At 45.0% G+C, this 14,028-nt stretch overlaps 1 protein-coding gene across 3 annotated transcripts in view; it reads right to left on the reverse strand.

Moving 5' to 3' along the window:
- Nucleotides 1-1,774: 1,774 nt before the first annotated feature.
- RNF115 (ring finger protein 115) overlaps nucleotides 1,775-14,028 on the reverse strand; it is an 809,324-nt gene continuing 797,070 nt past the window's right edge. For all 3 annotated transcript variants that reach the window (XM_069652791.1, XM_069652792.1, XM_069652790.1), the window contains exon 9: nucleotides 1,775-3,110. In XM_069652791.1, the coding sequence (XP_069508892.1) occupies nucleotides 2,979-3,110 (132 nt within the window). In that variant the 3' untranslated portion in view covers nucleotides 1,775-2,978. The remainder of the gene's footprint in view (nucleotides 3,111-14,028) is intronic.

Raw genomic sequence — 14,028 nt, forward strand, 5'->3', positions numbered from 1 at the left:
TTAAAACAGCAGTATATAAAAACACATAGAACCGCGAGCAATCCTGCTTAAGCTACCTTCCAGCAAACCTTATCACCTTAAATACACTGTCAGACTCCTGCCTAAACTATGTAATGAGGTTTAGGGTTGCCTATCTTATACCATCATATTAGCTGAAAACGTTTACACAAGAACTTCTGTGTGTCAAGGAACAAGAAGCATTTTACATCAGCTGTCTTTGGCCGCTACAGTTCTATACAAAATAGAATGCCCCAAGAATAAGGAAATATATGGGACTTGCCCATCCTTCAAGTGAAAATAAAAAGATGTTCCACTCAGTTGATTGATGAGATAATCAGGTCACATTTCCTAAATAGACAAATAAAAAAAGCGTTGAGGAAAGAAAGGCTTAACAATACAAGCCTTCTCCCTTCTGTGATCTGGAATACATTTTCGGCAAAGCTCTCGGGAGGATAGCTCGGGGGCAACATGCTCGCCTTGTAAGCAAGACGACACAGAGCACCACAGGTTCGATCCCTGGGTCCGCGCTTAGACACTTCTGGGTATTAAGAGAGGTTATTTATTATAAATAACCTCTCTTATTAAGAGGCTGGTCTGTTAAGGTGCCTGGCGGCTCCCTTATAATTCTCTACTTTCCTTCTCAACAACATTACAGCACCCAGAGACTTAACATTGACTGGTGAACATCACAGTTGCACTCCCAAACTTGACAGTAAAACCTGCAATTGGAAATTGGTTTAATGAAATTGTTAACAATAACACAACAGCTGTTATAGACTAAACGCAACTAGCCTCTCCAGTTTTTCGGTAAATTCTACATGCATTACAAGAGTAACTAATTTGCCCTAAGACCAAATAACAGCTTCCAACAAAACACTCAAAAATAATAGCCCCTTATATAACTAGCTAAGTGGTCCTGCTAAAAATTAGTTTAAATAAGTGGAAACCAACCTACTAATACTCTCCACTGAATGCTGATAAAAGAAAAGTAATCTCTGCCTTATTATATTAACACCAAAAGGAACGACATAGTGCGAGGAATGACTTCTCTAATCTCAAAGAACAGAGACCCAAAAAGAAAAACAAAGACATTTCCCTCAGTGCCAAGAGTCCATGAACACAAAAAAAGCCCACCACCAAATGCGTAACTTAGACAACATTGTACAAAGTCATCAACCTACTCCCTACATCGAATATTCAATCAAAATTCAGCCTTCTGTGCAACTATGCTTGATCAAACTAGTTAACATTGCCAAACCTGGCTTGCAAACATAGGATCTATGCCATTCTGCAACAGGTAATTAACATGCCAAGCAAAGCTCTTGCTAACATCTCATCAATCATTGAGCACACTGAATACCTAACTTCACTTTCTGATTCAAACTTAAGCGATATTCACAAATGGGCCACAGATTTCACAAAATAGAACGACCAGACAGCGAAAGCTCCCCAAGTGTAAAATAAAATCTCTATGGGAGATAGCAGGCAGTGTGCCCAAGCTGAATGTTCCAATCATACGGTAAAGAGAAAAGGAGAACTTGGGTGGAGGTTAACAGAGAAATAATGTCGAGGTGCAATAAAAGTAATTAGCTGCCTGGGATGCACTTAGTTCAATTATTCATTTAAAGGTGCCTAACACTACGGCAACATGCTAGGAAGAGGTGTGACAAACAACAAGAAGAGACAGAAGAGAAACAAAATAGCTCTATATACGATGGAGAAAGCCACACAGCAAATACTGAAACAAATGTGGGTTAAAAACAAAGCAGCTACCTTAAACTTTAGATTTTTTTATTCAACCTTAAAATAATTTGCCGTCACAATAAAGCTAGACGTTCATAGTTTTATCCCACTTCAAATAAATAGTTCATTTTCTATGTTATTACCCCCCACGACCCACTTGTGAAATCATATTCCCAATTTGGAAAACAATACAACTTTACCTGCAAAATTTGAAAGCCTAAAGCAATACAAACCGCAGAGTGTGAATATGATAGCTGTTGTTCTCTAGCAGAGTACGCATTTAAACCTGAATATTTTACGGTGCTATGCATACATTGATGCTGTTTTTCCCTCGATTCTGTCCTTTGAGACTTTCCGGTTCAGTGTAAAGTCAGATCATGGATTCCACATTTTACAATGACATGAGGACTTGCTGCTTCGTCCAACACGGACACATTACATTTACCTCTGCAGCAGTCAAGTTTCAAACACATCCTATGTCCAATTATAGGGTTGGAGAAGAAATGCACCCCTGGTTCTACGGCATGGATGCAGAGGTAGTTTCCTTTCTGGAATAATTTGGAAAACGTCACACGATAGGACATATAAACCCACAGATTACATTGGTCATTGGAATGCAATAGCCTGGGATAAGAGGCACAGAGCATGCTGCACATATACTTGCTTCTCTGTTACAGCACAGCCAGTTGACCATCTAGACGTGGGATCCTCACTGCACTGTTTTGGAAACGGTTAGTAGCAATACAGATTTCACTTCTGAATAGAGAACCAGCCCCATTCCATCTGTTGTCCAAAAACTCAAATGCACTGTATGAGTAGTTTTCATCGCAAGACTGTTTCGCTGCCTTGAAACAAACATCAGTTACCTTCAAAAGGAAAAAGAGCCCGGGACTTGACATCCCACCGACACGCACCATCACAGCTATGAATTACTACGACACCTTCAGGATAGTAGACCAAGGGGGCTACCTTCAAAGAACACTCAATTATTGTTTCCACAAGTATAAAATTATGCAAATCAATGAATACTTTGATTTTAGGACTAAAATGCATTCTGTTGCTGGTTGTTTTCAATCTGCGGGGCTACTCCTTTTCCGTTCAGAAAGGGATAGTACCTCTGGCATGAAAATCCAGATCTTGGATGTGGTTTTATTTCCTCTATTCCCGCTACTTATTTTTTAATACAATTTACAACGGTAGTAAGAATGACAAAGTGCTCTGCCCAGCCCGCACACTCAGAAAGTCCATCGATCGTGTAACTGGTTTTCGCTACTAAAGCCATTGCTGGCAGAGGAATCAGAGTTCGGTGTTTGCCGGGTGGAATCTTCTCCATTTAAACTCTTCCTACACACTGGACACGTGTCATGCTGAAAAAGAAAAAAAACATAGAATGATCAAAAACATGTTGGAGGTTGTGGGAAAGAGGACAAGAAAGCCACAGATGCTTGAGAAATGCAACCATAGTGCAGTAACCTCACTCTGGATTTGGCAGACTGAAAATCATTGTGCAGTCTTGATTAATTCACACCAAATACCATGCACGCACTTACCTTTCAACCCACCTATAGCAGCACAACTAACTGCTACTGAACAGTAGTTAGTAGTTTGAGGTGGTTCTGAAGCCTGTAAACTCACCTAGGCTATTATTAAACTCCACCTCCAATAACAAAGTAGTGCTCAAAGTGTCAAACATGTAGAAGAAGGGCACAATAGAGAAAGGAGGATAGGTTATCTAGTGGGAAGGTTGTGTGCTGTGATGCAATGCTAGATTAGAGTTCTAATCATGCCACTTGATGAAATCGTATGATCAAGCATCGCTGGCAAGTGTCTCCAGAACATGTGCAGTACCTTCATACAGCCCTGTCTTTTAGCCAACAGCACACTGCACAGGGGCCTTGCAGACCTATGCCAATAAGGAGGGAAAAACACAAACCCAGTGCTAGAATACAAAGTTTTAGGTCTGAAAATTTAGCACTAGCTGACGGTTTCATAACGACAAGGTGGTATTTAGCAATAGGGATTAGGCATAAGGGATAACAAATCAGATTTACAAAATTGTATTGCTTAATTAAGAACCTCCATGTTTGAAGTGGGAAGTGCTATTAGGAAATAAGCTAAGGTTTTTCTTCTAAAAGAAGCACAAGTCATCTTTCACATGAGCATAAGGACATATACCTTGTTGTCGCACACTAGAGGTTCTTCTTGTGTCCCCGGGTTTAGGAGAGCCTTTTCAAGGTTCGGTGGAATCTTTGCAGAATCTAAGAATCCTACAGTGGAAAGTATAGCATGCCGATTTTGTGAAGCGGTTGGCTCGATTGAGACTCTTGAACATTTGATAATTGTCAACAATTATCAACAAATCGTCAAATTTTCTTTGCAACATTTTATGGAAAAGTTCATATTTTCGATATGGATGCATTTTGGAAATAAAGATTGAAAGTAGACTGAGTTTTTAAGTATTGCAGTAATTACTTTCTAAAATTCAATAGGGATCTTTTGATTTAGTTGTTGACGTTGGAATTGAGAATTGGTTGTGTTTGGTATGTAATTAATGAGGAAATAGTTCGTTTTGGATGCATTTTAATGAATTCGTTTTTATGCATATTTTCTTTTGCTTTACTTTTTTGGTAATTCTGTGTATGAAAGTTATCCTCGCTCTTTTACATTTGTAGGATTGTTAAGGTTGAACTTTGTTTAGCCAATAAAAAAAAAAATGGCTAAGCATTTCCATGAAAACAATTTCAGATGAAGATGCGATAGTCCCCCAGAAGCAGAGCATAACCCAAACAATTCAGAAAAAGGATGATGCCCCAAAGATGTTGCATTTGTGCAATAATCAATTTAGACATGACTCAGCCAATTCAGACTCCAATTTCTAAAGTCAAATTGTGCACCAATTTCACATGGTATGTACTTATAGAAAATAATACTGACGTGAAACGCTTTATAAAAAGCTCAATACAGAAACACAACAGTTCTTGATCAAATATAATACAATCGTATTTACAGCGGAAAGAATTAGCAGCTGGCAAGCATAGTTTGTCTTGCTAATTGTTTAATTCAGCTTATCGATAACACTGGGATGTTGAAAGTTCAAATAAAAAAATTAAAAGACAATCAAGTAACATATTTGGGGCAAAACAAGACACCTGCAAGGTGTGGTTGCCCTACTGTATGTATTCGGTACTTTTTAATCACACAGGAACAGTCGTAGAGCGTCTTATTTTTAGATCCAAAGTGATTGAACAGTAGACCTTTTTCGTGTGTATGCTAGCACTATCCCTAAGTGGAAGCACACCCTATCCCTGTAAGGTGGTGCTATCCCTAGGTCAGAGCTGGTGCGCCGTCTATCTAAAAGGAAAGAGCAGAGAGGGTCTATCCATGCCTCTACAATGTGTAGTATTCCAACTGAGTTAAAAAACAGAATAGTTGTTGAACCAGATCTATTTTTTGCAAGAACATTTCAAGGAGGAAGCATTTCCTTCCTGCCAGATGCAGTTTCTTTTTATTCACCCCAAAGAAGTGTGTACAGACAGTATAGATAAAATGGTGTACTGTGGTTCAGCAAAACTATAAAAAAGCGTAAAAAGCTAAAATTATTTCAGGATCTGTCCTGTCGGATCCATTTTTTTGGGGACTGGTTACTTATACTGTCCCGGTACTACATAGGTTCTGTGTTCAATTTATTCTAGCCAGATAAATCTGGGAAGAATCATCAGTTAAATGTTGGTATTCCCATCACATGGATGTCAATGAACTTATACCATATACCCAATTCGCTTCTGGGATATCATACAGTGGAGTGGTCGACCGGTTTCGATGACATCATGGATGTCGTCATATTCTTCAGGACCTGTATTTATACTGCGTATTATCAACCGCGTTGTCCTTCAGAAAAAAAATTGCGCTAAAAAACCTGCGAAAAAACATCCTGCGATGAAATGACATGGAACCGATTTTTCATGTTTGATCATTCATGTAGGATTTTCTTTATATTGAATGTATGTACATAGGAGCGTCTTTACTGTTGTATTGTTGAAGTTGAATGTTTTAAATATGCAGGAATAATGTTGAGGCTCAAACTAATCTTGAATCTGTTTCAGACGAAGGGTGAATTTAGATTGTATTAAAAGGAGAATATTTGTATTGTATATTTTGTTGCAACTCATTAAAAAGTGGAAGTAAGTTTACATTATGAATACAGGCATTATGACATTTTTGGGATGAAGATGAACTGAGTTATTCATGAATTATGAAGTATTTATGTTACAGGTTTTGAAGATTTAGTGTAGGCGGGAGTACCTTTTTGTGCTTTTGGTTATGTCAAATGGCCATTCCCTACCGGTTTTCTGTGCCTCCCCATACCCATTTTCTATCAGATTCTGATGGTTGTATTGACATCTGCTTTTTTTTTCCAATTGTGTTTGAGTGATTGGTTAGGCACTTCATAGAGCCCAAAAACAGGCAGAGGCAGTTTCTTTTTTCCAGGTTACTTGAGTAATGAAAGGGATATTAGGATATTTGGTACTATCAGGCACCGTCCATTATCTACATGAATGTATACATACACATAAATAGAATTGTTTGGCATTATAGGATTGAGTTATCAGGACGGGGAATACATAAAAGGGGATTAGAGGATGCCCCTTAGCTGGCTTGTTTATTTATCCATTTATAAAAGTACACTAAACCCACAGGAATCCAGGCGCTTGTTGCAGATTAGTCAAACCAAGTCCAGTAGAGGAGAGTCAAAAACAGTTGGGGTCGCTGGTCAGTCAGGTAAGGGGCCGTGGGACAAAAGCAGTATCTTAAGGTGCTTCCGAAAGGTCCAGTAGGATTGTTCTGCTTTAAGTGCTGGAGGTAGGACGTTCCAGTTCTTGGTGACGATGACATGGGAGCTCTTCCCGCCGGCTCTAGTTTGCTTGAATCTTGGGGTGATCAGTTGGTACGAATAGGTGGAGCAAGTCTGTCTTGCAGATTGGGCTTTGAGTTTTTGGGAGAGGTAGAACGGGGCAGCATTGGAGAGGCATCTGTGGGTGATTGGCAGAATTTTGAAGTAATGCGATCACGAATAGGGAGCCAGTGAGCTTTTTTCCTTGCGGCCGAAATATGCTCACGATTAGGGAGGTTCAGGGCAGCTCCCAGTGCATTGTTCTGGATGACTTGAAGTTTGTTGATGTTGTGAGCGAATTAGGGCGTTGCAATAGTTAAGTCTGGATCCAAGAAGTGCACAGGCAATGGTCAGTCAACGGTCAGTTGAGAGGAATGGCCTGCTAGCATTCATTAGTTTGGTGGTGTGTGCAGCTGAGGAAGCTACAGCATTGATGTGCCTATTAAGTGACAAGGTAGCATCTATGTGGACACCAAAGATCTTCACGACACTTGATACAGGTATAGTGGTGCCATCTATGGTGAAGGCCTCGTCCAATCTGTTAAGAACGACTTGAGAGCCAATCAGGAGAACTTCAGTCTGGTCGTCATTCAGGCAGAGTAGGTGATCTGCCATCCAGGCTTCGATGGTTTGGTAAACTGTGTGCAAAGTGACCGTCAGTGGGTTAGTTGCCAGATAGAGGAAGGAGCATCTGTGTATCATCTGCTTTGTATCATCTGCTTTGATATGCCCTGGTTATCTAGGAGGTGGAAAAGGGGTTTGAAGAATATGTTGTAAAGTGTGGGGGAGACGCAGGAGCCATGGGGCACACCACAGCTGACAGGTGAGGGGGAGGGGGCGAGGTATTATCAAGGAAGACTCATGGTCGTGCCAGAAAAAAGAAGGTGGTTAGCCACGTGATAGCTTCAGGTGAGAGGTGTGCCGCAGAGGCAAGATGCTGGCATAGGATTTGGTGGTCTACGAGATCAAAGGCTGCAGACGGGTCCAGTAGTAGTATTAATAATAGTAGTTTTCCCACATCCTTGATCTCATCGAGTTGGTTTTTGAGATCCAGGAGTGCAGCTTCCGTGCTGTAGTGGAATCGAGATTGACGCATTTCTAGGAGATTATTGGCTTCAAGGTAAGGCTGGATCTAAAGGTAGGTTGCCCTATCCAGGATCTTTAGAAGGAAAGGGACAGTGGTAATCAGTTGGTAGTTGTGGGGATGGAGAGGTCTAATGTGTTTTTTCTTTTTAGGAAAGGTCGGACCCAAGCTTCTTTCAGATTGGCTGGCACCGAGCAGGAAGCAAAAGAGGAGTTGATGAGGATGGTGAATGGCGTGAGGCCATCAGCGCACTCCTTGATAATGGGTGCATGAACACATCCCCTTGACACCGGGATGGTTTGAGGCCTTTTATTATCCAAGAGACTTCGGTTTCAGAGACACTTAAAATGTAAGGAGGTGCAATGTTCACTGGCCCTTGTGATCTTGTGCAGAGGGCATCTTTTTTGAGAGATTTTAGTTTGGAGAGTGCTCATTTTATCCATGAGCGCATTCTGGATGTTGGGGTACCAGGTAACATCCATGGTGATGTGGGAGGGTGGAGTGGTGGGTGATTCCAATTCCAATTCACGTAGAATCATGACAAGCTTGTCAGTACTAGATTTGGTATTAGAGACTCTAGTGTTGTAGATGGTGCTGTTAGCCAGTAGAATGGCTTGTGTGTACTGCTTTGATGCAGTGGTGACGCAAGCTGTGTTTAAGTCGGACAGATATTTCTTCCATTTGGATTCCGCTTTGCGTTTCTTACCACAGAGGGGGCGAATGTCTGTGGTATACCACGCATTGAGGTGTGAGGAGCGTTTGGGCTTGTGTAATGTTAGGTGAGCGACAGTGTTAATTGCCCGAGTGATGGTCTGGTTGTACAAGTCAGCCAGGAAGGCAGGGTCACAGTGTGAGGAATGAGCGGATTGCAGGTCCGACAACAACAGCATGATGTTGTCTCTGGAGTGGTTGCAAGAGCTCTGTGCTAACATGGGGGTTAGAGGATGGGCAGGTAAGATACTCTGTCAGTAGGCATGGTGTAGCAGATATTATGGTCGGTTCAGGGGCAAGGTAGGTTGGAGGCAACGGTAATGTGACAGTTTGGGTCTGCAATCCAGTCTAGCGTACATCCTTTAGCATGAGTGGGATGCACTATGCAGTGTGTGAACCCAAGTGCTTTAAGGGAGCTGGCTAGTGAAACTGTGTTGAGGTCATCCTCGTCGTTAAGGCCTTGCTTTGATGCCAGATGCAAGAGCATTCTAGTGCTGAGTGGCCAGAAGAGAGCAGTGGTTGGAAGGGGAGGGAAGCATGTGACAAGTTAAGAAGTGTAAAATGGAGGCAGAGTAGGAAGGTAGAGGGAGAGCCTGTCAACTATGAAGTGGGGGCTAGGCCATGGATAGTTTTAAGCAATTTTGTATTGAGAGCCACCTGACATGGTGGCTATACAGAAGTTGCAGATGATCGAAGTAGACTGCCATAGGTACATGTGGCAAAATTGAGTATTTTGTTAAGTGGCGTGAATAAATAGAGGGGGGGAGGGGTTAAAAGACAGATCGATGGAGAAGTCAAGATTGCAGAGGACCAGGATGGAGAGAGTTTTAGCAGATTGGGTGTAGCTTTCTCATATTCAAAAGGTGGCTCTTGAACGCAGTCGCAGTGTTGAGGTGATTTACCTTAAGTTTGCTGTCAAAGGTGAGGGGGAGTGAGGAGGTTCAAAGGAAAGGAGACAGGTGATGGGAGATTGGGGTTGGCGTTGGAGACTTGAGGAAAGAGGACTTCTTGAGTATAGCAATGGGCAGCGTAGTGCCTTCCAGTGAGATAGCAGAGAAGCAGCTGGTGATGAGCTCAGAAAAGTCAGGGGTAAAGGAGTGGAAAAAGATCTTGGTCTCATCAGCAAAGAGGTGGTAACCAAAGTGAAAGAATGTGGGGAATGTAAACACAGGGAGGTGTAGAGCATGGAAAGGTGTGCCCAAAACGGATACTTGTGAGACGCCCACTGAAAAGACGATGGGGATAAGATATATGATATGGCATTTATAACACGCCTATACACAAGTCTTTCAAAGCGCGACGAGGCAAGGGAGGGGGAACAGAGGGAAGACAAGACAACAGTCCTACTAGGCCAGGTGTCATTCAGATCGCGCAAGTGCATAGGAAGGGGAAGGAGGAGAGTGCGGGGGGGAAGGGGACAGTGCAGTACATGGGAAAAACTAAGTAAAAGCACGGCCAGCAGGTGGCAAGTGCAAGGGTAAGTGCAAACATCAGGTTTCAAGGTCTCCAAGTGCAGTGGTAGCCAGGAAGGCAGGGCAGGAGTGCGACTGGCGGGGGAGGGGACCTGGGCCCGAGATCAGAGGGTGGCCAGGTAACCAGTGCAGTTTCAGTGTCAGCCAGGAAGTCAGCAGGGGAGAGGAGGAGAAAAAGCAGAAGCAAAGAGAAAGGTTTTGAGGTGCTTCCGGAACCGAAGATGATTCTCCTCATGTTTCAGGGAGGCAGGGAGGCTGTTCCAGAGGGAGGACCCAGCCGAAGAAAGAGATCGACCACCAACTTGTTGCTTGGAGGAGCGACTGACCCTGAGGGAGTTGGAGGCGGATGAGCAAAGAGCTCGAGAATGAAGGTATTTAGGAAGAGAGAGCTGAAGGTATTGAGGCCCCAGAAGGCCTTATGGACGATAGAGGGTTTTGAACTTAATCCTCGCAGCCACTGGGAGCCAGTGCAGAGATTTCAGTCCTGGAGAGATACCATCCCTGGGCCAAGGACAAGTCTCGCAGTCCTGTTCTGGATGAGTTGCAGAGGGCGGAGAGTAGAAGCAGGCAGATTTAGAAAGAGGCTGTTGCAATAGTCCAGCCTAGAGAGAACCAGTGCTCTGGAGTCAGTGAGCTTCTGGGGGAAGGAGAGGAAAGGAAGAATACCTCTGAGGAGGTGCAGCTGGTAGTGTGACTTCTTAGAGTCGTCGGAGATGTGAGGAGAGAATGAGAGGGTGGAGTCGAAGATGACCCTGAGGTTTTTAGCCTCACAGGTGGGAGCAGGAAGAGGGCCAAGAAAGACCGGCCAGAGAGTGACAGGAAAGGAGGGAGCCACTCCTGGATGGCAGACAGACAGTCAGAGATGAGAGAGGGAGAAGAGGTGGCTGAAGGTAGCCTGAAAATGAGCCGAGTGTCATACGCATAGCACTGGAAGTTGGGGCAGAGCGCGGTAAGAAGGGACAGGTATTGGGTGAACAGCCAGGGAGAGAGGTTAGACCCCTGGGGAACACCACAGGTAGAGATAGAGATAGAGGAGAGGGGAGGAAGGACCCAAGTTGAACCTGGGAGGGTCAATCAGAAAGGAAAGAAGTCGGCCACGCCAGGGACTGACCGGTGATCCCCAGGTTATCACGGAAACGGTTGAGCAGGATGGCATGGTTCACTGTGTCAAAGGCAGAAGAAAGATCAAGAAGGATGAGGACACAGGGGGTGTTGGAATCATGGTTGGACAGCAGGTCTTCACGGATGTTCAGGAGACCAGTTTCCGTGCTTCTGGCAGCTATGAAGCCAGACCGATTATCATGGATACAACCAACAGATTCAGTGTGAAGATTGAGCTGGGAGATGGCCAGCTTTTCCAGGTGTTTGCCCAGGAAAGGAGTGATGAAGATTGGGTGATAGTTAGCCGGGCAGGACGGGTTGGCAGAGGGTTTCTTAAGAAGAGGGTGCACAAGGGAGTGCTTCAGGGGGAAGGGAAGACTCCAGTGACGAAGGAGTGGTTCAGAAGTCAGCCAGGACAGGAGCCAGGGAGTAAATGTGGTCCTTGATGGTTTTGGAGGAACAGGGATGAAACTGTTTTGACAAGACTTTCATAGATCGGACTTGTCTAGAAACCTTGTCTGGGGAGAACAGGGGAAAGGTGGAGAAGGAGAGAGGAGAGATGGCCGAGGAGGGGCCAGAGGAAGAGCAGGGAGTAGCGGGAGGAAGGGAAGAGGAGGAGAGAGAGGACAGGATGTCCTGAGTTTGAGATGAAATGTGAAGCCAGTGCCATGCAGAGGGCCTGGGAAGGGACAGGAGAGGTAGAGACTGCGGCAGGATTGGCCAGTTCCTCGCAGATTTTGAAGAGTTCAGCCGAGTTGTTAGATGCCGCAGAGACGCAGGATTGGATGTGCGCTCTCTTCTTGGTGCGGACAGAGATCCGGTATTGCCTTTGGAGCAGGCGGCAGGCCAGTTTGTCAGAGGATGTACATGAAGCACGACATTTCCCTCTCAGCCACCCTGCACTTGCGTTTAAGGGTGACAAGGTCTTGGCAAGGCACTTGGCTTTGGGCTGATCCTCATGACAGGGACAAGAACATCGAGAGTATCAGATATAGCAGAGTGGAGCATGGAAAGGGCTGTGTCAGGGTGTGAGTCAACCAAAAGGGGACGGGGTGGGGGGGTGGGGGGGGAGTGAGAAAGTGGCGGCAAAAACTTCAACTGACACGCGCTTCATGGGTCGGATGACCGAGAAGGTGGGTGGCAGTGATGGAGTTGGCTTGGCCTGAGGGGTAGAGAGGGTGAGCTGGGAGGAAAGGAGAAAGTGATTACTCCAGGAGAGGAGTGGTGAGAGGGATAGAAAGGGGAAGGTCTGAGGAGATCGGAACATCCAGAGTGTGCACTGCAGAGTGAGTCGGGCCAGAGGGGAGAATAGAGAGAGAGAGTCGCAAAGGTCGTGAAAGAGTCCAGAGGAAGGACAGGAAGCATCTAAGTGGATGTTGAAGTCTCCAAGATGGAGGAGTTCAGTGGTCGAGACCAGGAGGGAAGAGGAGAGGTCCGCCCACTGAGAGAGGAAGGAGGAGATCTGACCATGTGGCCGGTAGATAGTAGCCACAGTGAGGGAATGGCTAGGAGAGAGAGAGAGCCTGCAGACAAGGCATTCAAAAGAGGAGTACGCCTGCGTAGGAATTACAGAGGCAGGAATCCACTCAGGGAAGATCAGGGCTACCCCCCCCTCCGGAACTGTTGCACATGGGTGCAGAGAGGATCTTGTAGCCGTCAGGGAGGAGAGTGTCAAAGCTAGTGACAGAGCTGGCCGTGAACCATGTCTCGGTGAGATCAAGTTCCTCCAGAAGGCGGCAGATGTCGGAGGAGTGTTTGACAGCTGAGCGAGAGTTAAGAGTGGCAATATGGAGAAGGTTGCCGTCCTTTAAGGACTTCCGGGGAGGGGTACAGATCAGAGGTACGCCCTGCAGAGGTGTAGAAGAAGCCTGAGGGGGCGCAGAAAGGGAAGGGGCAGACGGCAAGGTAGCCAAGGAAGAGGCAACAGTTAAGTGCAGTGTCCATGATAAACAGAGAAGGAGTCTTGAGTTCAAGGAGATAGCAAAGGAGCACTTAGAGAGATAAGAGGCCACCCAGTTAAGTGCAGTCTCCATGAAACCAAGGGAGAAGAGCATTGGGAAGCAAGAGAGATGATACACGTCAAAGGAGTCAGACAGATCAAGTAGGATGAAGGCAAGTGGTAGGGAAGTTAAGAGACATGAGAGTACATTTTCTGTGGAATGTCTGGTGCGAAATCCTGACTGAAAGGGTTCGCACTGAGTTACCTCAAGGGTTTAAGATAATAAGATAATTAAAGCCCTGCAGGAATTTGGGGGAGTGGGGGGGGAGGGGTTACTCCGGTCCAAGGCTGAATGCCGCTAAATCTGAAGTATTCCCGCTAACAGGTGCGACTAAACAACCCGCTGCATTACACGGACTCAAATGGGCACCCCAAAAGGTGAAGTACTTGGGAGTTGATATAGCACGCACGACAACTCACACGCACTCTGAATTATGGTAAACTTATAGACATACACTGCACTTAACTCAACCGCTGGAAACACCTGCCGATCTCACAAATGGGTCGCCTACCATTAGTCAAAATTATGATACTCCCCAAGCTATTCTATTTGTTCAGTACAGTCCCAGTATGGCGGGGAAAACCCTTTTTCACCAAGATTCAAGGAGCATGCTCAGCGTTCATATGGAAAGGACAACCACAGCTAAGCTGGAAACTGCTTACTAAACCATACGAGCAGGGGGACTGGCTGCCCCCGACTTTGAACTGTACTTCCTCTCAGCGCAGGCTTATTATGCAGTATATTGGACAGAGGAGGGCCTTGATGCACCGCATGCGACTATTGAAATACAGGGGGAAGGTCTGACAAGGCTGCTACACAAGCTGGTTGAAGGAGGCTCTAGGACCGACAATTCCATGAACCCAACACTGGTGACATGTAGATCGTGGGACAGACTGGCAGGCAACCGCAGAAACACTTATATAACCCTGGTATGTCCATTTGGGACACACCATACCTGCCCCCAAAGCAAGATGTCAAACTGGCCACACACTGTAAAAACACAGGCATAAATAGTTTTGGGAATGA

The sequence above is a fragment of the Ambystoma mexicanum genome, chromosome 1p (genome assembly GCF_040938575.1).
Source record: "Ambystoma mexicanum isolate Mex_15411 chromosome 1p, UKY_AmexF1_1, whole genome shotgun sequence".
Taxonomy (NCBI): domain Eukaryota; kingdom Metazoa; phylum Chordata; class Amphibia; order Caudata; family Ambystomatidae; genus Ambystoma; species Ambystoma mexicanum.